The sequence below is a fragment of the Oenanthe melanoleuca genome, chromosome 20 (genome assembly GCF_029582105.1).
Source record: "Oenanthe melanoleuca isolate GR-GAL-2019-014 chromosome 20, OMel1.0, whole genome shotgun sequence".
In the NCBI taxonomy this organism is placed as follows: Eukaryota; Metazoa; Chordata; class Aves; order Passeriformes; family Muscicapidae; genus Oenanthe; species Oenanthe melanoleuca.
In genome coordinates, this window is record NC_079353.1 from 12,449,564 (window position 1) to 12,472,705 (window position 23,142).

General features: G+C 53.3%; 1 protein-coding gene across 1 annotated transcript; it reads left to right on the forward strand.

The window, feature by feature from the left end:
- The first annotated feature begins 23 nt into the window (after positions 1-23).
- On the forward strand, positions 24-20,677 carry ZNF341 (zinc finger protein 341). The gene is made up of 15 exons (XM_056507706.1): positions 24-332; positions 4,589-4,699; positions 5,712-5,899; positions 6,985-7,137; positions 8,037-8,270; positions 9,459-9,654; positions 10,292-10,376; positions 11,368-11,558; positions 12,431-12,624; positions 13,573-13,781; positions 15,001-15,097; positions 16,602-16,734; positions 17,515-17,626; positions 18,356-18,426; positions 19,633-20,677. The coding sequence occupies exons 1-15, from the start codon at positions 302-304 to the stop codon at positions 20,118-20,120; spliced, it is 2,493 nt and encodes an 830-aa protein (XP_056363681.1). The 5' UTR covers positions 24-301; the 3' UTR covers positions 20,121-20,677.
- The last annotated feature ends 2,465 nt before the right edge of the window (positions 20,678-23,142 follow it).

The window sequence follows — 23,142 nt, forward strand, 5'->3', positions numbered from 1 at the left end:
AGGCGTCCCGCCCAGCCGCTCCGTGAGGGCGGCGGGCCCCGCTGTCAGCCCGGCCCGGCACAGCCCGGTCATGGGCCGGGGGTCGCGGCCGCGGCGGCCTCGCCGGAAGGCCGAAGAGGGCAGGGGCGGCCGCCGGGCGGTGCGTGCCCGGTCCGCGCGGGCTGTCGCAGTGCCGCCCCGCCGCGCCCCGGGTTGAACACGACCCCCCCGCCCCTGGGGCCTCCGCCGCCTCTCCCGCGCTGTGGGCCCCTAGCGGGCGGCGGGCGCCCCCTGGCGGCGCCGCTACCGCCGCCGCTCCAAGATGGCGCAGGCGATCTTCGAGGCGCTGGAAGGTAACGGGGCCAGACCGGGGCCGCGCCGGGACCTCCCGGGCCGCGGCGACAGCCGGGGTGCGCGACCCCCGCTCCTCCGAGCTCCCCCTGTCCAGCGCCGCCGCCGCGAGGTGCGAGGGGCCGCCGCGGGGCTGCCCGCTGAGGCCCGGCCCGGCGCGGCGTGTGGCGCTCCCGGTACCCCGGGCTGCCTCCCGCAAGGCGGACGCTGCTGCAGTCCCCGCCCGCAGCCCGGGGCTCGCCACGCTCCCTGCGGCACCACTGTCACCTCCGCTCCCCCGGCCCTGTGCCACCTCCTGCCTGTGCGCCGCGGCATCCCCGCACCGCCCAGCGCAGTGCCCTGTGCCGGGCAGCCCTCACTAACCACGGGCCCTGTGCTCGGTGCACCGCATCCCTGGCCGACGCCCCAAGGTGTCCCGTGCCCTCCCTGCCCTGTGCCTGCTGCTCTGGGCACCTCATCCCTACCGTGCCCTGTGCCTGCTGCTCTGGGCACCTCATCCCTACCCTGCCCTGCCCTGTTCCTGCTGCTCTGGGCACCTCATCCCTACCGTGCCCTGTGCCTGCTGCTCTGGGGCACCTCATCCCTACCCTGCCCTGCCCTGTTCCTGCTGCTCTGGGCACCTCATCCCTACCGTTCCCTGTGCCTGCTGCTCTGGGGCACCTCATCCCTATCCTGCCCTGTTCCTGCTGCTCTGGGGCACCTCATCCCTACCCTGCCCTGTTCCTCCTGCTCTGGGGCACCTCATCCCTACCCTGCCCTGTTCCTCCTGCTCTGGGGCACCTCATCCCTACCCTGCCCTGTTTCTGCTGCTCTGGGGCACCTCATCCCTACCCTGCCCTGTTTCTGCTGCTCTGGGGCACCTCATCCCTACCCTGCCCTGTTTCTGCTGCTCTGGGGCACCTCATCCCTACCTTCCCTGTGCCTGCTGCTCTGGGGCACCTCATCCCTACCCTGCCCTGTGTCTGCTGCTCTGGGCACCTCATCCCTACCCTGTCCCTGTGCCTGGTGCTCCTGGACACTCCATCCCATCCTGTCCCTGGTGTTCCAGGCTGTCTGTGCCCTGCACATCGGGGCATTCCCATCACCTCTGTGCCCAGGGAGCTCTCAACACTCCCAGGTCCCTGCATGCTGGGGTCCCCCATGCTCTCCATGCCCCAGGGCTCACACTGCTGGTCTCCCTGCTGTGCCATGCTCCATGCCAGCCCCAGGGATAGTGCCTGGGTGGCTGCTGGCCCCTGCATGTGTATTTTAATTGTGACTGTGCTCTTTGGCACAGCCTGGGCAGTGGCTGTTGTGTGGGTGAATTTGTGCTCAAATGCATCTTGCTTTAGTGTTGGGACACTGTTAGAGCCAGGTGCCATCCGAGGAGGACGTGCCAAGCTGTGGCAGTCTGACACGGGACTGCCTCTTTGGAGAGAAACTATTTCATAGGCATTGATTTCCTAAATTGGATTACAGGTGTATTCTCCTTTACATGGGGAGATACCACTGCCTGGAAGGTGTGGCATTGGGATTGTCACCTGTACTTTTGAATATCACCTGTGACCACAGCAGCAGAGAGAAGAGCAGAGAACAAATATTTTTCTCTATTTTGTCTGGCTACTTGGTGCATTTTCCAGCATCCTGTGTAGAATCAGGTCCCTATTTCCTCTATGCAATCAGCTCCTCATTGTGTTAGTTTCCCTGAAGCATTCAGGACAGAAAAGCTTTTTAGCAAACTGAAAAAGTTGTGGGTTTTTTAAGCCCACAGCAACTGGCAGCTTTTAGTGCCTGAGCTTGTTTGTTTTGTCTTGTTGATTGGATTACAAGTCGATGGTGACTTGGCATTCTTAGAGCAGCCTGGTCTCAGGGTGCTGCAGGGCAGAGGTGCATCTTCACCTGTCACTAAAGCACCTGATGCTCTTGTCAGAAAAAAAGGCTTTATCAGGAGGGCAAATTAGCACCTGGGTGACATGGACAGTCTTGTTTCATCTCCAGCTGAGAGAAATTTGAAAGGGAAGAAAAAAAGCACAGACCAGTAGTCCCGTGCTTTTTATCTTGGCTTCTCCAAACCACCTTGGTTTTTTCAGCTCTGGGTACCTCAGCTGCTGCTGCTGCCAGGAGAGAGGGAGCTAGGTGTTTTAAATTCCAAACTGAAGAGCATCCTGCAGGCTGGTGCTGGCTGTAGGCAGGGCAGCATGGATCCAGAGCTTTCTCCTGGAGTCTGTGGATGGCTGTCACTGGCATCCAGGTAACCAAGGAACTGCCAGCTTGTCTTCATGGATTGCTAGCCATGTCCTCAGGGCTTTCCCTCTGGGAAGTGTGGTGGTGTGCAGTTACTCAGTGAAGTGCAGGAGCTCTGAACTGCCAAATAAATATTTCTGTTGTCCTGGGCCATTTTCTCCATCAAGTGGCTGAGTGCAACACTGACAATGTTGCTGCATCATTGTCTTCAGGTCTTGGCCTCTCCTCAAGCTTCTTCCTCCTAGTGGGATCAAGGCAATTGTTTGGCATTTTTCCTTGGAAGATTTGATTCTGTGCCAGAAGGAAACCCAGTTGTTCAGTGCCAGGCACATCAAGAGTGGCACTGTTTGTGCAATCATAATTATCTCCTCACTACACTTCACCTGAATTTTTGATCCTTCCTTTCCTTGTGGCTTCTTTTTTCTGGAGAAGCTGCTCCATGCCTCTGTCTGCTTTGGCTGTGCTGACAGAAGGCTGCAGTGCTCCCTTTGCAGACTTCTTTGTGCAGGAGGAGATGTATTTTAGAGCAGGACTTTGCCTGGAGTAGGAGATCCTCCCAGCACTGGCTGGCTCCAGCTCTCCCTGCAAGCCAAGGCTTGCAGAACTGGACCTGCAGCTTTGCTGTGCCTCTGATCTGTGTGAAAGGCATCCCATAGGCATGGTGGGAATTTGATGGGAGTGTGTGATGCAGTGGGATCTGCTGCCTTCCAACAGCTGCCTGTGCCCTTGGAGGGTGGTGCCCTGCTCTCTCCCAGGGACATGAGCAGGGTTTGCAGCACCTTCTCAGTGAAAGGATGAAAAAGGTGTTCACAGAACCTTAATGTGACATACTTCACACTGGAAATGCAGGACAAATGAGTATTTAGGGTATCTTTAGAAGGCTGTAGATTGTATGGGTACTCCCCATCAAGAAGTTAACATTCCAGTTCTTCAGGAGAAATTTTATGGGAAGAACTTGGGGTGGTGGATGCTCCTGCTGTGCTGGTCCCTTATGCTGTGATCTGCTATGATGCTTCATTGTCTTTCCTGCTGCTGTCTGCTGAGCAACCTCTCCTCATCCCAGCACAGTCTTTACCTCACTGCTTAGGAGTGACCAATTGATTTTCCTTTCCTGTGGCACATAATTCTGAGTTCAGAGCTTGGCAGTTTCATTTTACAAAGATCTAGAAGTGAAAAACTACCTAAGAACGCCCCAGGTTTCTTCTCTCCTGTAATGCACAAGATATAGCATACAACCTTGCTGTGCCATTTGCTTCCTTTGTGAGTTCTCTATCATAAAAGAGTGATAGGAAGGAGTGGTGCATACAAATCACCCCTTTTTGCTCTTTTTCTTCCAAAATCAGATTGTCCTTTGTGTCTTTACATTCAATTTCTAAAAAGAAAGTGTATGTCATTCTTAATTCACAGTCCTGTGCTGCTGGTCAGGTTGTCTCCCTAGATGAGCAGTCCCAATCTTCTGTATTTATCTGGAGTATTTTAAAATGTTTTAGCTGTAGTGGAAAATGTTTATGCCAAAGCAAGTAAGCTGATTCTAACAACAAACCTGACTGGGTGTGTGTGCCCTGTTCTGATCAGATTTTGGAATGTTGGCCTTTAAAGCAGAGACATTTGTCACACTGCTGCTGGGAGAGCTGCTGCACACAAGGATTTTGTCTGCCCTGAGCTTGGGGTCTGTGCTGCATCCCTGGGCAGTTCCACCATCCTTCATCCCCACACTCCTGTGACATTCTCAGCTCTTTTCATACCCAGAGTTATAAGCATCCTTCCTCTCTGCACCAAGTGCCTGAAACCAAACCCTCTTCTGGCTTTCCTTGTCCTTCTTGCCTTCTCTTTTTGCACCAAAGGAGTTCTGAACACAGCTGGGAGTGTTGCTGTTGTGTGGTAGTTGGTGCTGTGGAGTAGAGGGTGAGAAGGTGAGAGTGGCTCGGGGAGGAGAGAGCAGCAGCTGGAGAGTGGCTCAGGAGTGAGCTGCCAGTGCCCAAACATGCTGTGTGGCTGTGTTCAGTTTACCATCCATGCTTGTGTCTCCTTTCAGGGATGGATAATCAGACAGTGCTGGCTGTGCAGTCCTTACTGGATGGGCAGGGAGGTGTCACGGATCCGTCTGCTCCCAATGTCAACTCCTCTGCTGTCATCCAGCCCATGGGTGAGTTCTGTACCACTGGGAGAGAGGGCAGGGGCAGGAGGCTGCACAGCTCCCCTGCAGTGTGCACAGCTGGCAGAACAGCTGGGTGTGGAGGGTGCTGCTATGCTCAGCAGCACCAGACAGCAGGAGGAAGGGACAAGTGACCATGAGCTTCCAATAAAGATGCAAAGGGAGGAAGAAACTATTGTCCCCACATCTAGTGCCTGTTACTGTTCATGCTTTTTATTTAATATCCACTTCTCTGGAGAGCTCAGGTTCTCCAGTCCTGGAGCATCTCTGTATGAATGAATATGGGAGCTGGTAATTTATGTGCATGTGGACCCTCACAGTGCTGGACTACAACTTGCTGGGTGGATGGGGTGTTATCCCCTGAGGAGTTACAGTCTGTGTCCCCAAAAATGGTCAACTTCAGGCTGTGACTCAGACAGGGGAGCAGCCTTGTGAGTCTGCCTGCATGGAGTGCAAGTGGTGTGTGGTTTGCTAACCCTGCAGATTTCAGCTGGGACATGTAACTGGGTCATCTTTATGCTTATAACATCAGGCACAGGTGCCAAAAACCAGCAGTGTTGTGGAGGGTGGCTTTAGGACACAAGCTGAGAGTGACTCTGTGCCCTTATCCAAGGTACTTCTTGTGCTTTGTGCAATCTGAGTAATAAAATCTGCCTCAGCCAGCATAATGCTGATGCTTTGGAAGGAGCTGCTTTGATTAAAAACAGAAGGTGCTACAGGAGCAAGGTTGGTTGTTCCTGTGTTTGGGATGAGAAGACAGACAGTGGGATTAGTGTGTCCCAGGGAGACAGTGGGGTTTGTGTGTGGGAGCAGGGCTAAGATGGGCTCAGTCACATCCCTTGGCTTTAGGGGAGGAGGGACAGCTTGGCCCTTGCAGCTGCTGTCTCCTGATGATGATGTCCTCCAGGTGCTGGGATCCAGAGGTGTTACCCTACATTGTGGCTGCCGAGTGGAGCACTGGGGAATGCAGGAGAAGCCTGAAGCTCTGTCTTCTTCATTGCAGATGATGAAGATGTGTTCCTGTGTGGGAAGTGTAAGAAGCAGTTCAACTCCCTGCCTGCCTTCATGACCCACAAGAGAGAGCAGTGCCAGGGCAGTGCCCCGTCCCTCTCCTCGGTGTCCCTGGCCACCAACAGCGTGTACACCCCGTCCATCACCTCGGTGCAGCCGGCTCCCAGCGCTGGCCGCCAGGTACCCTGCTGCAGCACAGCTCTGCTGCTGCCATTTGGGGTGGGGCCATTGGGGTGATGGTTTTACATCCAGTGCTGCCTCATGGCTAAGCTCTTTTCTAGGAGGCTCAGCTGTTGTCCCTTTGTTGGCTTTTCACCTTGTGGTTAAAGTGGGGCCCTCTGCAGCGAGGTGTCCTGCAGCAGGAATGTTTGACAACCTCTTTACAGGACAGGACAGAAGGGGTTTCATGTTCTGACTGTGCTGCAGCCAGACCTGGGCTCCACTGGAGAGCCCCAGGATCAGAGCCTGGCCACAAGCCTGGGTGCACTCTCACTGTGCTCAGGGGCCTGTGGCTCTTGCTGTCCCCCAGGCCGTGGTCTGGCTCGTGAGCAGAAGTGGAGGAGCTTCATCCCTGCATCCCTTCCCTCTCATTCTTGCAAATAAGCCCACATAATGTGTTGTGATGAATCTTGGGGGAATATCTCCTCTGGAGTAGTTCTCATTCCCTGGAGAATCCTCCAGTGTGAGTCCCTGGTGCATAACATGAAATGTGGCTGTGGCTTCCAAAGTACTTTGAATCCAACTGCTTTTTGCAAGTTAATGTAGTCCCAGTGGATGGTGCTTCTTCCCAGGGCTGCAAACACAGGTTATTTACTGCCAAAAAATTCAACAGCCTCCCTCCCCTGCTATAACCTGAGTGAAGTCTGAAGAGATGAGCCTGGCATTCACCATCTCAGCCAGAGCAGCCTCCCTAAGTTTTCCACCTCCCCTTGCTAGGCAAGCACCCAGGAGAGGACTGAACTTGTCTCTGACCAGTTTGTCCTGCAGATCTTGTTTAATAACCCCTGATGTGGATTGCAGCCAATGGCCACTTTCTGTACCACTGTGATATTTTTTCCTCCTTTCGAAGAAAGTTTGTGGAGCTAAGAACTCCCATGGACTCAGCAGGAAGCTACAGATAATTAATAAGCTGCAGCACAGTGAGCTGTGGCTCACTGCTGGCCAGAGGCTGTGAAAGCACAGACCCTGAGGCTCAGTAAAAGGCAATGCCATTGTTTATTGGATATTGTTTTGTCCTGTTGCTGGTGTATTTTCCTTTCTTTCAGCAAATCTCTACGTACATCACGGTTCCCCCATCACCTTTGATTCAGACCCTGGTGCAGGGGAACATCTTGGTCAGTGATGAGGTGCTGATGTCAGCCATGTCTGCTTTCACCTCCTTGGACCAGCCCATGCCAGCAGTGCAGCCCCCGGTGCAGGTAAGGAGCTGTGGGTAAAGCTCACCCAGTCCAACCCCATGGCCATGGCAGTGACACCTTCCACTAGACCAGGTTGCTCCAAGCCCTGTCCAGCCTGGCCTTGAACACTTGCAGGAATACTGCCCACACTGCTGGGGATGCCTCCCAGGTCATGGTTTGCTTTCAGGGCTGCAAGTGCCCACAGCTGAGTCACGTTGGACTTCTCATGCATCAACACTCCCCAGTCCTTTCCCTCAGGATTGCCCTCAGTCCATTCACTGCCAGCCTGTATCTGTGCTTGGGATTGCCCTGACCCAGGTGCAGCACTTTGCAGTTGGCCTTGGTGAACTCCCTGAGGTTTTACACACAGACACACCTCTCAAGCCTGTCCAGATCCCTCTGGATGCCTCATTCCTTCTCTGCAATGTTTTGACTGCACCACACAGCTTGGTGTTGCTCACAAACTTGCTTGTTGCTGGATGCTCAGATCTTTGTAGTGTGGTCTCTCCAGTTTTTTTTTTTTGAGCCCCCATAAAATGATTTGCTTCTGGGGCCCTTGTCCATGGATTCCTCTCCTCCTGGGAGGGTTGTTTGGGCTCTCCCCAGGCTGGCTGGGCTGTACATGCTCTCCATGCTCTAAAAATATTCCTTGTAACCAGGAGGATTAAAAGCTTTACAAACAAAGCAATCAAAGCAGTGGGGCTTGAGGGGTTGTGTTTTGGAGGAGGCAGTGTGTACCTGCAGGTGATGCCAGGCCTCCAGCACAGTCTGGTCCAGCCTGTCAGTTGGATGTGCTGTGTTGTGCCAAGACATCACCGCTGTTCCTGCAGGCGAATTGGGATGGGGAACGTGTGTGAGGGAGCAGCCCCTCCAGCTCCTGGCTGCTGCATTTCCAACGGGTTGTGTCTCTCTGGTTGCAGAGCAGCATGAGTATGCACGCTGGGGCTGGCTACCTGTCGCAGCCCCCGCCCCCACCGCCGCCCCCAGCGCCGCCCCCTCCGCAGCCCCCGCCTCCCCCGCCCAGCCTGGCGGCTCCGGGGCAGCCCGGCGGCAGCAGCGGCGTGGTGGAGGTGTACAGTGCCCCTGCTCCCATGGCAGCATCCAGCACCGTGGAGATCCAGACCCTGGGCATGCAGCCCTACCCGCCCATGGAGGTAAGGCCGGGGCTGCTCCTGAGGATCTGCCCGCAGAGAATCACAGAATGGGTTCGGTTGGATGGGGCTTAAAGGTCATCCCCTGCCTTTGGGATGGACACCTCCCACTGGGCCAGATTGCTCCAAGTGCCATCCAGTCTGGCCTTGAGGAATGTGGAATTACAGTGTGGGAAGATGGGCTGGGTTATTTGACAAGTTACTTTCTCTGGGAGAAGGTAGCAAACAGAGGGAGATCGGTAAGATGATGAGGATTCTGAGAGCAGGAGAAACACCTAAGAGAGACAGAGGACTGGCACAGGCCCTGAACATTTGATACCTGCATATGTTGGTAGTAGAAGGGAGTAGAGGTGAGAGGCTCACCTTCTGTAGATGCACAGAGCACACTTCAGGATTACATGGAGAGAAAAATCCAGTCTAAATCTCAATGAGCCTGTCAAGGTGGCTTTTGCTAAAGAATGGCACAGGCCAGGTGGATTTACTGCTGGATCAGCTGTTTGCAGTCTCTACATTTGCACTGCCCTTCACAACAGGAGCTGCTGGGTGTGGCTGAGGTGTGGCATCCTTGCTGTGTAACTGGCACCTGCTCTGGAGGTGCCAGTGGACAGGAATGGATGTGGATGTTGGATAAGTAGTGATCTGTGTTGATTTATCAGAGTGGGCAGCAGAAATGCCCATAAACTATCACTCCAGACTGATATCTCTGTTTCTTAAGAATTCTTTCCTAATCTTGATACTGACATAAACAGATGTGCTTTGGCACCTGGAGTTTCCTTGTGCCTTTCTTTCCTTCTGCAGTCCTGGCAGGACAGGCAGCAGGACCTGGAGATCCCTGCCCACAGGGATCAGCAGTGATCCTTCTGCTAACCTGCTCCAGAGGGATAAGAAACTCTCCTAGCCATGAGACATAGATAAAGGACAAAACAGCTCCCTCAGAGTGTTTCTTTGCTGCCCTGTTCCTGCTGTAATAACTTCTGGATGTTTTTTGATGTTCAGCAGAATAGTTTCACACTGTGCAGGGTGTTAGTTTTGGTTAGAGACACATTGTTGAAATGGTGTACCAGAAATTGGATCCAGTTTGGCAAGAAGAAAAGTCAACCCAACTGCTGCCTGGTGTGGGTGGAGATGGAAGTTAGGGCATGGTATAATTCTGTAGCAAACCTGTTGCACTGATGAATTGCCCTCTCACAGGTACCGAGCCAGTGTGTGGAAAGCCCTGTGTACCCCTCTCCCCCTGTGTACAGCCCTGGGAAGCAGGGGTTCAAGGTCAAGAGCACCAGTGCTCCCACCCCCCTGAGCAGTGCAGGAGAAGGCTCTGTGGTTGGCTTTGAGTCCCCTGCTGCTGCCAAAACTCGTCGCTGCAAGAACGAGAGTGGGCTGCAGGAAGGTGAGTCCCTTCCAGAGCTTGCCCTGGGGGTCATTGGGCTTGTCCTGGGTGGGCTGCAGGAAGGAGAGTCCCTTCCAGGACCTGCCCTGGTGGTCACTGGGCTTGTCCTGGGTGGGCTGCAGGAAGGTGAGTCCCTTCCAGGACCTGCCCTGGGGGTCACTGGGCTTGTCCCAGCTGGGCTGCTGAGGGGTGGCATTGGCTATGCAGCTCTGGAGGGAAAACATGATGGCCTTGGATGAAACTGGTGGGTGACCTGATGGGTTCACAGCAAAGACAGAGCTGATGCTCTTCCTCTCACTCATGCTGTGTCTTTTCCCAGTGCCCAAAGCACCTTTAAGGTTGGTGCTTTGTAGCTGGAAAGGTCCCTGGAAGGCAGTGGTTGTTTCCTGAGGGGGATACCCTACCCCAGCAGACTACACTGCTCAGGGGTTGTAGAGTTGGCTCAGGCTGTGTTCAATGAATGTTTGTGCCCATGACCACTTCCCAGGCTGGCCAGGCAGATCTTATCTTTCCATAAGCTCTTTGTTCTTGGTCCTGGACAGTCATATCTTGGGGTGAGGGCCCTGTGAGTGCAGTGAGGACAGGGCTGTGCCAGTGATCTCATTCTTGTGTGTGATCTCATTCCTCTTCCTTTCAGGCAAACCCAAGTCCCCCAAGCTGAAATGCACATACTGTGACAAGGCCTTTACCAAGAACTTTGACCTGCAGCAGCACATCAGGAGGTAACAGTGCCCTGCCCTGCACACAGCAGAGTGGCTGGGCTGGAGCAGTGCACAGCTCTGCTGAGGGAGTCTGTGCAGTCTGGTTTGTTATATCCCAGAATTTGTGCTGCAGTGGGGGATCCTTCATTCCTCTCACCCCAGGATACCTTTTCCCCAGTGACTTTAGTGAAGGCTGTACCATGGATGTAATCTTCATGCTGGGACTAGAGGCTCATTTTCCTTGCTGATGAGAGCTTGACAGCCAAACCTCTTGTCACCTGTTCACTGGAGTAGCAGCACTCCCACTGCTTGCCTCTGCCCTTCCCTTTCCCCTCCCTGCCTGGCAAGCTGCAGCCTTCCTGTTTGCTGCTGTTAGCAAAGTGTAAGCCAAGCTCAGTGTCTGTACAGGGAGCTCTAATCAGAGAGCTTTTCCCTGGCAGGAGGAGGCTGAAATCTGCAGAGTTTTTTCCCCCCAAGTGGAGTCAGCTGGAGTCAGAACAGATGGAAGAAAAAGTGTTTTTTGCACCTCTTCCCAGTCTGGACTCTTCACTTTCTCTTGAAGCAGAGCTATTTGCTATGGACAAGGGAGAGCAAATTCAGGCAGATCAGGGCTCTGCAAGCTAGAAGGGGTGTGCAGGAGAGAGAAGGGTGGCAAGGAATAAAAGGCTTGTACCTTTGTAGAAAGTGATGAGATCCCCAAGGTCTGTGCAGGGACCCTGACAGGGAATGCCCTGATGTTGCTGCAGAGCTTTTCCTCTCCTGCTCCTTCCTTTGATCCCCTGTCATTCCCAGACCACAGGTGTTTTGTCTGTGCCCCAGCCTTGTTTCCCCAGGCCTCTCACATTCCATCTCCTGTGGTGAATCAGGTCTCAAAGCCCTTGTTTGGTGGGTCCAGGTGTGATCTTACAAACTAAGTGTCCAGCGCTTCCTTTGGCAGCCACCTCTGCACAGGCCCTGCCCTGGGGCTGCCTCCTCTCTCCACCAGCTGCTCACCTGGTGCCTTCTCCTTCAGCCACACAGGTGAGAAGCCCTTCCAGTGCATCGTGTGTGGCCGAGCCTTTGCCCAGAAGTCCAACGTGAAGAAGCACATGCAGACCCATAAAGTGTGGCCTCCAGGGCTGGGCTGCACCATCTCCCGCAGCTCCATCACTGTGCAGGTCATGGCCCTCAACCCCAGCCAGCCTGAGGATGAGGAGAACACAGGTGTGGTGCCTGGGGATGCTGTGTGTGGGGCAGAGCAGTGGTGTGAGGAGGCTGCAGGTCTCTGCACCTCCACACAGGGAGGGAAGGGAGCTGTGTGTGCTGTTACCATTCTTTGCTAGTGTTTAGCATCTCACACTAAGAGTGGCATTTGCTCAGCTCCAGCTGGAAGCTGCATCATTTCATACCCCCATGGTGGGTTCAGGTGCTGGTGGAGACAGTGGCTCCAAACTCTGTCCCAGTATGTGCATAAACAGGGCAAGGTGTCTTCCCCTTCTCACTCCCTGGCAGTACAGCTTTGGCAGTGTACAGCTCTGGCCTAGCCACACCCTGACAGCTGCTGGTTTAGGATAGCCCAGTGCTCTGGCTTTGCACTGTGCAGGTCATGCCCAGGCTGGATCTGGCCACAGTGGCCACCTATAAATACTTGAGGCAGAGAAGAGCTCCCTGCTGGTGTCTGAATCCCCTTTCTGCTGGTGGCCCCAGACCTGGGAGGGGAGGGAATGCAGTGACAGTGTCATGTCTGGGACAAGGGATGACTGGAGCTGCTCTTTGTAGGCATCATGGACTGTAAGCCACTGGCTGGATCTTACCTCCTGTCTCCTGCCAGTGGTGGGAGTAAATCTGGCTCTGGTTCCACAGAGCAGTTATATCTGTGGAAAAAGAGAATGGGCTAGGGAGGAGAAGAGGGGGTAGTCAAAGCCCTTAATAATCTCAACAAATTTTAAACAGCCCTGTTAGTGAGATTCCTCTAGAATCTAGAGTCTGTCTTTGAAAGGGAGGAGGAGCCTGGCGTGGTGTGTCCTGGCAGCATGGTGCTTGCAGAGCAGCTTTCAGAGCTGTCTCATGGCAGGCTGTGACTTTCCTGTCCCCAGGTTTGCCCCAGCCCTCCAGGAACACGGTGCCCCCACCCCAGGACCTGAGCCCCCTGGAGGAGAGCGAGGCGGGCAAGCTGGAGGCCAAGCAGGTTGTCCTGATTGACAGCTCCTACCAGTGCCAGTTCTGCCCCAGCAAGTTCAACACCTACTTCCAGCTCAAATCACACATGACACAGCACAAGAATGAGCAGGTAGGGGCAGAGGGTGCCTGTATGGGTGACAATATTGGGATTGGCTTTGTATAATGCACTCTTTGGTCTGTGGAGCTGCCAGTTCTTCACGTGCAGCTCAGCTCTCAGGGTTGTAGCTGTGTGGTCGGGGTGGCTTTGAAAACTCCTTTGGAAACTGAGTGAGAATTCAGCCAAGCAGGTTTGGATGGCTAGAGAGGAAGCAAAGAAGTGAAGTGTGTCCAGTTCTGGGGCCTTTACTTCCAGAAAGACATGGAGGTGCTGGAGCCTGTCTGCAGAAGGGCAGCAGAGCTGGGGAGGGGTTCTAGAGAGTAAGGCAGAGGAGGAGGAGCTGAGGAAGCTTGGTGGGCTCAGGCTGGAGAAAAGGAGGCTCAGAGGAGACCTTCTCATTCTCCACAACTCCCTGACAGGAGCATGCAGCCAGAGGAGAGTCAGGCTCTGTTCCCACAAGGGACAGGACAAGAGGAAATGGCTTCAAGAAGTACCAGGGGAGATTCAGATTGGACATCAGGAGAAATTTCTTTAGTGAGAGGGTTGTCAGGCATTAGACTGAGCTATCCAGGGAAGTGGTGCAGTCATCCTCCCTGGAAGTGTTCAGTTACTGACTACTTTGTCCTAAGGTTTAGTTTACAAGATGGTGTTCTGTCTGTTTGACTCGTTGACTTTGGGGGTCTTTTCCAAGCTTTATGGTTCTGTGAAGTCCAGAGTTTTCAGTCTTAAGTGGCAGCTCTCTGGTCCTGGGACAATCATTTCTGGGATGTTGTGGTCCCACCCACTCCAGTGGTTTCTGGCTCTCACATCAACACCCCTTTGTCCCACCTTTCTTTCCCGGGGGTGTGCCCTGACAGTCCGTGCTTCTTTCCAGAAAGGAAGGCAGTTCTGCCTGCTGGCAGAGGTTTTGCCCAGCTTGTTTCCATGGTGACCCTCTCCAGTTGCTCTCCCTTCTCCCAGGTGTACAAATGTGTGGTGAAGACCTGTGCCCAGACCTTCCAGAAGCTGGAGTCGTTCCTTGAGCACATCAAGAGCCACCAGGAGGAGCTGAGTTACCGCTGCCACCTGTGCAGCAAGGACTTCCCGTCGCTGTACGAGCTGGGCGTGCACCAGTACTCGCACAGCCTGCTGCCCCAGCACAGCCCCAAGAAGGACATGGCTGTCTACAAGTACAGTACAATCGCTGCTCACAAGGCTTGTAGGAGTGAGTGGGTGCAGAGCATGCTTGGTGGGGCCTTAGAGGGGACAGGGGGCCCCTGTGGTGCTTTTGGACACCCAGGTGGCACATGGGGGGTCTCTCCACCAGACTGCAAGGGCCAAGCACTTTGAATGCAGGGAGTTTCTTGGAATGACAGTGAAATGCTGGCATTGGTTATGTGGGAAGATCCTGTCACTGCAATGCCTCTTATTGCCAGTTAAGAGTGAGATGGGCACAGCTGAACCTGCCCTAGGCTGGCTCAGAGAGCCAGGGAAACCCTTCCCAGCCTGTTCTCTGTGATTCTTCACCTTCAGCAAAGGGATTGTGGGTGCCGTGCCCAAAACAAATTTCCTATCCCTTTGCTGTGAAAGGGTCTGTTCTTTGGAAAGCTTTTCTGCTAATGTGGAGGGAAAGTGTGAGGAGTTCCACAAAGAGCTCCACATAGCTTTAGGTAATGTTCAGGGAGAGCAGGAAGCCCAGGAGGTACTGGAGTCACTTAGGAACTTCATGGAATAAATAGCTGCTAATTTTTGCCTAGGCCATGGTTTCTAGTTATTCTTGTACTACAGAGCTTTGTTCAACAGCTCAGTAGTGGGGATCAAATCAGATCCCTGCTTGTGCTTGAGGAGGTTTTAGTCTGACCTAGAGAGAAGTGCTTTCACAGCAGGAAGAGGGTGTGAGTGCCTCTGTCCTCACAGCTGATGGTGCCTGTCCCCACTGCCTGCTGTCAGTCAATTTTGGCAGAGCCCTCTGGCAGAAACACTGCCAGGATGTGTTACCCCTGCCATGCTGTGCCCCCACTCTCAGCTCCTCCTCTGGGGGCTGATGTCTTCAAGCTGTGAAGATGGAAGGAGGTGTTTGAAGTAAAGTCCTTACTTAAGGCTTGTCTCCATGAGGAAGCAGTATGTGCTCAGGTCTGGGTGCTCCCATGGCAGCCTGTGGCAAGTGCACTAATATTTAAAGGCTTCTCCACCCAATTTTCCAGCATCTTCCTCTCTGAAGGATGCTAAGTGTGAGTGTGAGCTGGCATGTGGGTTGCTGAGGTTTTAGAGCACCTGACTGGTTATTTTCTGTATCAACTCTGTCAAAGATCACCCTGGAAACTGGCTGGGCTGGGCAGGTCTGCCTGTGGTGTAGGGTTTGCTGCAGTAGCCTCACTCACAGGCTGTGTGCTTTCTCTCCTCATCCAGGTGTGTGAAGTGTGTCAATAAATACTCCACCCCTGAAGCCCTAGAGCACCATCTGCAGACAGCAACGCACAACTTCCCCTGCCCCCACTGCCAGAAGGTGAGTGCTGAGCACAGCCTGAGCCAGCCTGGACACCTGGCAGGGGCTCTGAGGGGGACAGGAACCCTCGGCTCCATGAGTAGGAGCCTTGGATAACATTGTGAGGAAGCAGAAAGTGAAGTTAACTCTGTGGGGAAGGTAGGAACTTCTTGCTTAGCCTGTCCTACTCCTGGGAGCCTGGGCATTCTTGTGGGATGCTGGTCCTCAGCACTGTGGTGTTACACAGTTGACAGCAAGGTTTCAGCTTCTGTGTTTCTTAAAAAAGTTTTGGTGGTGCTTCCATTTTGAATTTTTATTGGCTTGTTTTTAAAGCTCTATCTGTACTTTCTTCATACAATCCTGAAGGTTTTCACAGTGCATCCTTCCTGGGAAAGCAGTGACTGAGCTTCTTGCTCAGGGTGCCCAGGGCAGCTGTGGCTGCCCCATGCCTGGAAGTGTCCAAGGCCAGGTTGGACAGGGCTTGGAGCAACCTGGGATAGTGGGCAGTGTCCCTGCTCCCAGCAGGGGTGTTGGGACTGCATGATGTTCAAGGTCCCTTTAAACCCAACCCATTCCATGATTCTTATGTTTTCTATCCTGGCTACACCCCCCCATACCAGCTCTGTGATGTTCTGTGCGTGGTGCTGGCTCTGAGCTGTGTGTTTGCAGGTGCTCCCCTCTGAGCTGTGTGTTTGTTCCCCTGTGAGCTGTGTTTGTGTTTCAGATGTTCCCCTTTGAGCTGTGTGTTTCAGCTGTGTTTGTGTTTTCAGGTGTTCCCTCTGAGCTGTGTGTTTCATCTGTGTTTGTATGTTTCAGGTGTTCCCTCTGAGCTGTGTTTGTGTTTCAGGTGTTCCCTGTGAGCTGTGTTTGTGTGTTTCAGGTGTTCCCCTCTGAGCTGTGTGTTTCAGCTGTGTGTTTGTGTTTCAGGTGTTCCCTCTGAGCTGTGTGTTTCAGCTGTGTGTTTGTGTTTCAGGTGTTCCCTCTGAGCTGTGTGTTTCAGCTGTGTGTTTGTGTTTCAGGTGTTCCCTCTGAGCTGTGTGTTTCAGCTGTGTTTGTATGTTTCAGCTGTGTTCCCTCTGAGCTGTGTGTTTCAGCTGTGTTTGTGTTTCAGGTGTTCCCCTGTGAGCTGTGTGTTTCAGCTGTGTGTTTGTGTTTCAGGTGTTCCCTCTGAGCTGTGTGTTTCAGCTGTGTTTGTGTGTTTCAGGTGTTCCCTCTGAGCTGTGTGTTTCAGCTGTGTTTGTGTTTCAGGTGTTCCCTGTGAGCTGTGTTTGTGTGTTTCAGGTGTTCCCTCTGAGCTGTGTGTTTCAGCTGTGTGTTTGTGTTTCAGGTGTTCCCTCTGAGCTGTGTTTGTGTTTCAGGTGTTCCCTCTGAGCTGTGTGTTTCAGCTGTGTGTTTGTGTTTCAGGTGTTCCCTGTGAGCTGTGTTTGTGTGTTTCAGGTGTTCCCTCTGAGCTGTGTGTTTCAGCTGTGTGTTTGTGTTTCAGGTGTTCCCTCTGAGCTGTTTCAGCTGTGTGTTTGTGTTTCAGGTGTTCCCCTGTGAGCGCTACCTGCGCCGCCACATCCCCACGCACGGCGGGGGCAGCAAGTTCAAGTGCCAGATCTGCAAGAAGTTCTTCCGGCGGGAGCACTACCTCAAGCTGCATGCCCACATCCACTCGGGTACACTCCTCTGCTGCCAGTGCTGCTCACCTCTGTGCCACAGCCCTGCCTGCCCTGGGCCCTGTAGCAGGGATGGCAGAGTTGGCTCTGAGTCATTTGTAGTAATGTGGTTTCAGATTGATGGCTTGGTTCAGCCTCGTGCCCAGCACTGCACTAGTTAGAAATGGGGGACACAGGTGGCTTCCCCACCTGCTGTGGTGGCAGAGCTAAGGAATTTGGTGCTGGAGAGCAGGAGCAGTGTGCAGCATAGGTTGTGCCCATCCATTTATTATTTTATTGACAGTTGGCCAAGGGAGTTTGGGTTGTTTGGTCTGGAGAAAAGGAGGCTCAGGGGTGACTTTATCACTCTCTGAACTCACTGACAGGAGGTTGTAGCCAGGTAGGGTTGGTCTCTTCTCCCAGGTAACCAGCAACAGGATGAGAGGACACAGCCTTAAGCTGTGCCAGCTTAAGCAGGGGAAGTTTAGGCTGGACATCAGGAAGAATTTCACAGAAAGGGTGATTAGGCACTGTAATGGGCTACTCAGGGAAGGGGTGGAGTCACCATCGCTGGAGGTGTTTGAGAAAAGATTGGGTGTGGCATTCAGTACCACGGTCTAGTTGACAAGGTGGTTTTAGGTTATAGGCTGGACTCAATGAAGGTTTTTCCAACCTAATTCTGTGTGATTTATGCATAGGGCAGGGAAGTGTATAGTGTGGCACAGCTGGCCTGGTGCCCTGTGCATGGCCAGAGCAGCCCATGTGGCTGGGCTGTCCCTGAGCCCTGTTCTGTCCCCCCAGGTGAGAAGCCCTTCAAGTGCTCGGTGTGCGACGCAGCGTTCAATCGCAAGGACAAGCTCAAGCGCCACATGCTCATCCACGAGCCCTTCAAGAAATACAAATGTCCCTTCTCGTACGTACTGCCTGCACATGGCAGCACATCTGGACACATCTGGGGCTGGGCTGGGGGGAATGGGTCCTGCAGGTGTCCCAGGGGACAGTGTGGCACCTGCCAGGCTGCATGGGGAGGTTGGAATGCTGTGTGCTGTTGAGCAGAGTCCCAGTTTTCTGTTACTGACTTCCTGTAGGGTCACATCTCGTTGCTTCATCAGCCCTGTAAAATAACTCCTGCTTTCATGGAAGGCTTGAGGGAGCACTAGAAAGAGAAGGAGCATTATTTGACCACAGAGGTTGCCTGGATGGTGGGCTCTCACTCACTGCCATGTCTCCAAAAGCATGTGACAACATAGGACCTACAAGCCAGAGGACCTGAGTTTTGGAAGGTGCAGTCCCAAGTCCATAATCTGAGACTGGCTTCTCCCCGCTCCAGCCTCATGTCTCCTTCCAAAATACTTCTGTCTCCAGCTGGGATCTTGAACCTGCTGCATTTCAGAGCACTCCTAGTGAGACACAGACCATGTGTAGTTTAGAAAAGCCACATGTCCCTGTGGCAGTCTGTTTAGTTCTTACCCCTCCCCAGAAAGGCTGAAATAGTGGAAGTCCTGCTAAGGTTGCACCCACAGAAACACCTAGGAGATGTTCTCCTCTGCTAAGGAGAAGAGTCTCTTTATGATCTGGGATCTGTCTGTACGTTGCTCCCCAGCTGATTCCCACATCTCACCAGCATTTGTTGTTGTTGCAGAAGCCACACAGGCTGCAATAAAGAGTTCAACAGACCTGACAAGCTGAAGGCTCATATTCTATCCCATTCAGGTGAGTGGTTGGGAATGCAGTGACTGGGATTCCCTGTGGTGTTGCAGGAGCATGTGATAGAAGGACTAAGCCTGAGAAATAAGAATCATTTACTAGCTTTAGATTTTTTTCTCTCTGTTTTGCTGCAGGCCTGTTTGTCTATTCAGGATTATGTCTAAGCTTTGGGCTGGTTTCTAAGGCAATATAATCTGTAGGCAGGGCCTGCTGGTGGTACTCAGGAGCTGACCTGGATTATTTGGTCTGTTTGCTATCAATTGAATATCCAGAGTGCTCTGTCCACTCCTCCCCGTCCCATCTCACATGCAAAAAAAAGATCTCATGGGATTTGATTCCCTTCTTGTGTTCCAAAAATGATGCTTCCAATTCTAGTAAAGACAAATAATTTATTCCCAATATTTATTCTCATGCCCCAGGGAACAATCAGACTTTTATCTCTTGGGGTAAAACTGAACATCTTTCCTTTTGCCCAAAGCCCTGCATTGGGATCAGATGGGATGGGCTAATAGCGCAGTCATGGGTTCTTTCAGACTGTACATTCCCATATTTTGGAGGGGGGGAAAAAAAGGTGAAGATTATTTACTATAAAAGTTACTATTTTTTTAAATTGTATTATAAAGTTACGCTTTACTATAATCAATACTTCAAGATTGTTTTACATTTCCATCACAAGTACTTGACATGTTTTTCTGGTGAAATGTTAATGCTCTTACTGGAGGCAAGAATATTTATTTGCAGTCTGCAGCTTCCTCCTAAGGGACAGTGGAGGGAGAGGCACTGATCTCTACTCTGTGACAGTGACAGGACCCAGGGAATGGCTGGAGCTGTGCCAGGGAGGGTCAGGGTGGGTATCAGGAAAGGTTCTCCCCAGAGGTGCTGGCAGTGCCCAGGCTCCCAGGGAACAGCCCCGAGGCTGCCAGAGCTCCAGGAGCTCCAGGACAGCACTGCAGGGATGCTCAGGGTGGGTTCTTGGGGTGTCTGTGCAGGAGCTGCCCCGGGTCATCCTGGGGGTCCCTTCAGCTCAGGATATTCTATGACTTTGCAAAACACTAAAACAATGGTTAAACAGCCATTGAAGCTGCCACCCACCCTTTACTGTGCGTGGCACAGTGCTCCCTTTGATGAGGGAGCAGCTCCTTGCAGGAGGAGGTGAAGCTGTGCACTCTCCCTGCTGGGATGGCTGTGTCTAACTCAGCTCTCTGTGTGCAGGGATGAAGATCCACAAGTGCCAGTACTGTAACAAGTCCTTCAGCCGCCGCGCCCACATGGTGGAGCACCAGCGCTCGCACACCGGCAACTACAAATACCGCTGCGCCACCTGCAGCAAGGGCTTCACCCGCCACAAGTACCTGCGGGAGCACAAGTGCCGCCTGGGCTCGCCCAAGGACAAGGAGCTGCAGCTCCGCAAGGCGCGGAAGAAGAGCGCGGGGCGGGGCCGCAGGGCCGGGCTGGCGCTGCTCAAGGACGGCGCTGCCGGGGACGGCCCCCCCGAGGCGGGCCCCGCCAAACAGCCCTTCCAGGAGTCGGACGCCGTGCTGTCCATCGTGGTTGGGGGGTCAGGAGCTGCTGACTCGGAGCTGGTGCCTGGGCAGCCCAACAGCATGGCCTCCAACCTGGCCCTGGCAGAGCTGCAGACGGCCTCGGACGGGCCCTGCGCCATGCTGGCTGTCCCTGTGTACATCCAGACCTCGGAGTGACAATGCCCGCAGCCACCGTGTGGCTGGGGGCTGCTGCTGCCACTGTCCGACTTGGTGCTCAGATTTATCCCCGTGGAAAAGACCAAAGCTCTTCTGGGGAGGTGGATTGATGTGGGAGGAGGGTTCATCCCTCCTTGGGCAGAGGACTTCTTGGAGGCCACTGACGCCTACAAGGCACTGAAGAGAGTGGCTCCATTATTTCTTGTCCCTCTGCACCATGGGTCAGCTTAGGGCAAGAAAGACAAAGATCCCTGAATCAGGGAAAGAAGAAGGACCATGCAAACTTGCTACAAACAGAGCTGCTGAAATCAGGTGGCTTTGCAAATCACAGCCTGTCCCATCTGTGGTTTTTCTGGCCTAAAAGCTGTATTGCCCAGTATTTGGGTGGCCCTTCTGAGAGCAAACATCCTTCCTAGTGGAAGCAAGTTCATCCTGAGATCCTTTGGGAACACTGTTCAGAAATACCCTGATAGACTTTTGTCTGGTATCTTCTCTCTGTCTGTCTCAGTAGAAAGATCACCGTGTCTGTGCTACACGTTATAAACACTCTGGACCTCACATGTGGAGTCTGTGTGGGAACCTGTGTGTGAGGGGGAGGCTCTTCTGTCTGGGTGCTGTTCTCTCCACAGTGTTTGTTCATGGCTTTTCCCCAGATCCAGGGATTTCTGAGTGCCTTAGACATCAATGAGTCAGTCCCTGGGAACAGTTAAATGTGACCCCTCTGTTCAGCAAGAGCACTAAGGGCTGGGTGACCTGGCTGGGTTTGCACAGGAAACCTGTGATGCATCCAGGAGCCAGTGTTCCAGTGTCAGCTGGAACAGGAGCTGCCACAGGATGCACTGGCTTTTGGGAAAGGATCCAGACCTGCACATCCTTGCTGCCCCCTGGACTTCCTGGGATGTGTGTCCCCATGCTCTGCTCTCCCAATCTCTTCTCCCTGCTCCAAGTGTAGGGCAAGCCAAGCCAAGCTTTCCCAGGTGAGTTTGTGTGATGAGCTGCTGAGGTGTCTGTGGGTGCAAAGTGCTGCATTCCCAGCCTGTTTTTCCAGAGGTGGTGCAGGCTTCAGTCAGCCCTGAATACAGAAATCCTGGCTGTGTCTGGGACTCTGTGGCTGTTCTGGCACTGCAGCAGTCAGCCCAGCATTACTGGTCTGACTGGTCTGATCCAGCTCGTTGTTTGACCTCAAGGTGTTCTTGTCTCCTTCCTTAAATCTTAAAAATGCAGCTTGCAGAGGGCTGTATGCTGTGCTCCCTGACTGCACCACATAATGATGGGTTACACTCTCACTCCTGGGACACAGTCACACAGCTCCAGTCTGGATGGGTCCTGCCACCAGTTCACTTTGCTCACTCACTTCCTAACTTACTTTCTGCTCATTTCTCTTTTTTCATTGTTTGTGCACCTCTAGCTGTTGGTGGGTGGGAGGAAATGGAGCTCAGGGCTTCTGGGGAGGCTGGGAGATGGGATTGTTGAGGGTTTACATGAGGTTAAGGAGAAGTCTTGCCCCTGCCTCATAGAAGGGGGTGGAGAAGGTGGAGCCAGGCCCAGAGGTGCACAGGGATGGATGGAAAAGAGGAGACAGGGATGTGTTGAAATGTGGCAACTTCCAGTACCTGAAGGGACTTAAGGGAATGCTGGAGAGGGACTTTTCATAAGGGCCTGGAGTGACAGGACAAGGGGGAATGGCCTCAAGATGATGGTAGATTTAAATGTGATATTAGGAAGAAATTCTTCTCTGTGAGGCTGCTGAGGCCCTGGCACAGGGTGCCCAGAGCAGCTGTGGCTGCCCCTGGATCCCTGGCAGTGTCCAAGGCCAGGCTGGACAGGGCTTGGAGCACCCTGGGACAGTGAAAGGTGTCCCTGCCCATGGCAAGGGATGAAATGAGATGATTTTTGGGGTCCTTTCCAAACCCAACCACTCTGTGATTCCATGATTCTGACTCAGTATAAGGAAGGAAGGCTGCAGGGGGGTCCTGAGACCTCATTACCAATTTGCACAGAGCATCCTGCCCTGGTGTGCTTGGCATGAGCTGGGCTGGGGGCATCCAGGTGGTCCTTCCTCCTTAGGAGTGTGTGTCTGTGAAAGCTCCTGTCTGCTTTGAAGGACAGTTTATTTACCCACAGTGTTTGTTTTACTCTGCTCTCCCAGAAGGGGAACAGGATCAGGAAATAGTTGGCTAAATATACTTTTCCTATTTCCCTCCCCTCTGTCCCACACTGTAGGTGTCACTGTGTGGTCTGTGCAGTCAGGTCTATTTTGGGGTGATGATGTGTGGTGCAGCTCCTTCAGCTCAGAAGCCCTGTCTGGAGACCTGGCCTGCCCTTCCCAAATCCTGCTTTCCCCCAGCTCAGTGGGATGCTGGAACCCAGCTGGCTGCACTGGGTGTAACTAGGGAGTGGGAGCAGAGGCACACAGCTCCTTGTGTGACTGAGGGATACAAGGCTGGGGATTCCCCTGACACAGCTGTGGGACAGGAGGGCCCAGAGATGCCACCCTGGATGTTTGATAGGTGTTTGCATAGAGGGTGGTGTTGAACCACAGCAATCCTGAGCAAAGTGATTGTCCTCTTCGAGTAAACCTTGGAGTGATTGTCCTCCCTGCCCTGCTCTAGTCCAGCTGCCTCAGCTCCTGAAAGCTCTTCCATTTCCTGCAGGGAAGGTTTCTGCCTGAATTCCCTCTGTGTCCCTGGCAGAGTCCTGCCCACTGGCTGGGGTGGACTGGAGCTGCTCAGGGCACTGATTTTCTCCCTGGTTCCATCCTGTGTTCTGGGCACTGCTGTTTTCTTTACAAACCCAGCTCCAGAAGCATCTTGGCATTTTCTGGAAGTTCCCAGGAGAACCCCAGAACCAGAGAACTCTCTTTGGAAGAACTGGATCAGAGCAAAGGTCTGTGGTGGTCAGTGACAGCCAGCACTTGTGTGGGGAGAAGGGCATGTAAAAGTTTTTTATTAATTAACTGTTGTCACAACCCTGCTGTGACTGGAGAGGGGGGTTTATCACTTTTACAGGTAGTTGAGGCCAA

Bases quoted from the DNA above. Each gene is read 5' to 3' on its own strand.
- ZNF341 (XM_056507706.1), top strand. From the start codon at position 302: ATGGCGCAGGCGATCTTCGAGGCGCTGGAAG. The intron at 8,271-9,458 runs GTAAGGCCGGGG...GCCCTCTCACAG, and splicing joins AGCCCTACCCGCCCATGGAG to GTACCGAGCCAGTGTGTGGA. The intron at 11,559-12,430 runs GTGTGGTGCCTG...TCCTGTCCCCAG, and splicing joins TGAGGATGAGGAGAACACAG to GTTTGCCCCAGCCCTCCAGG.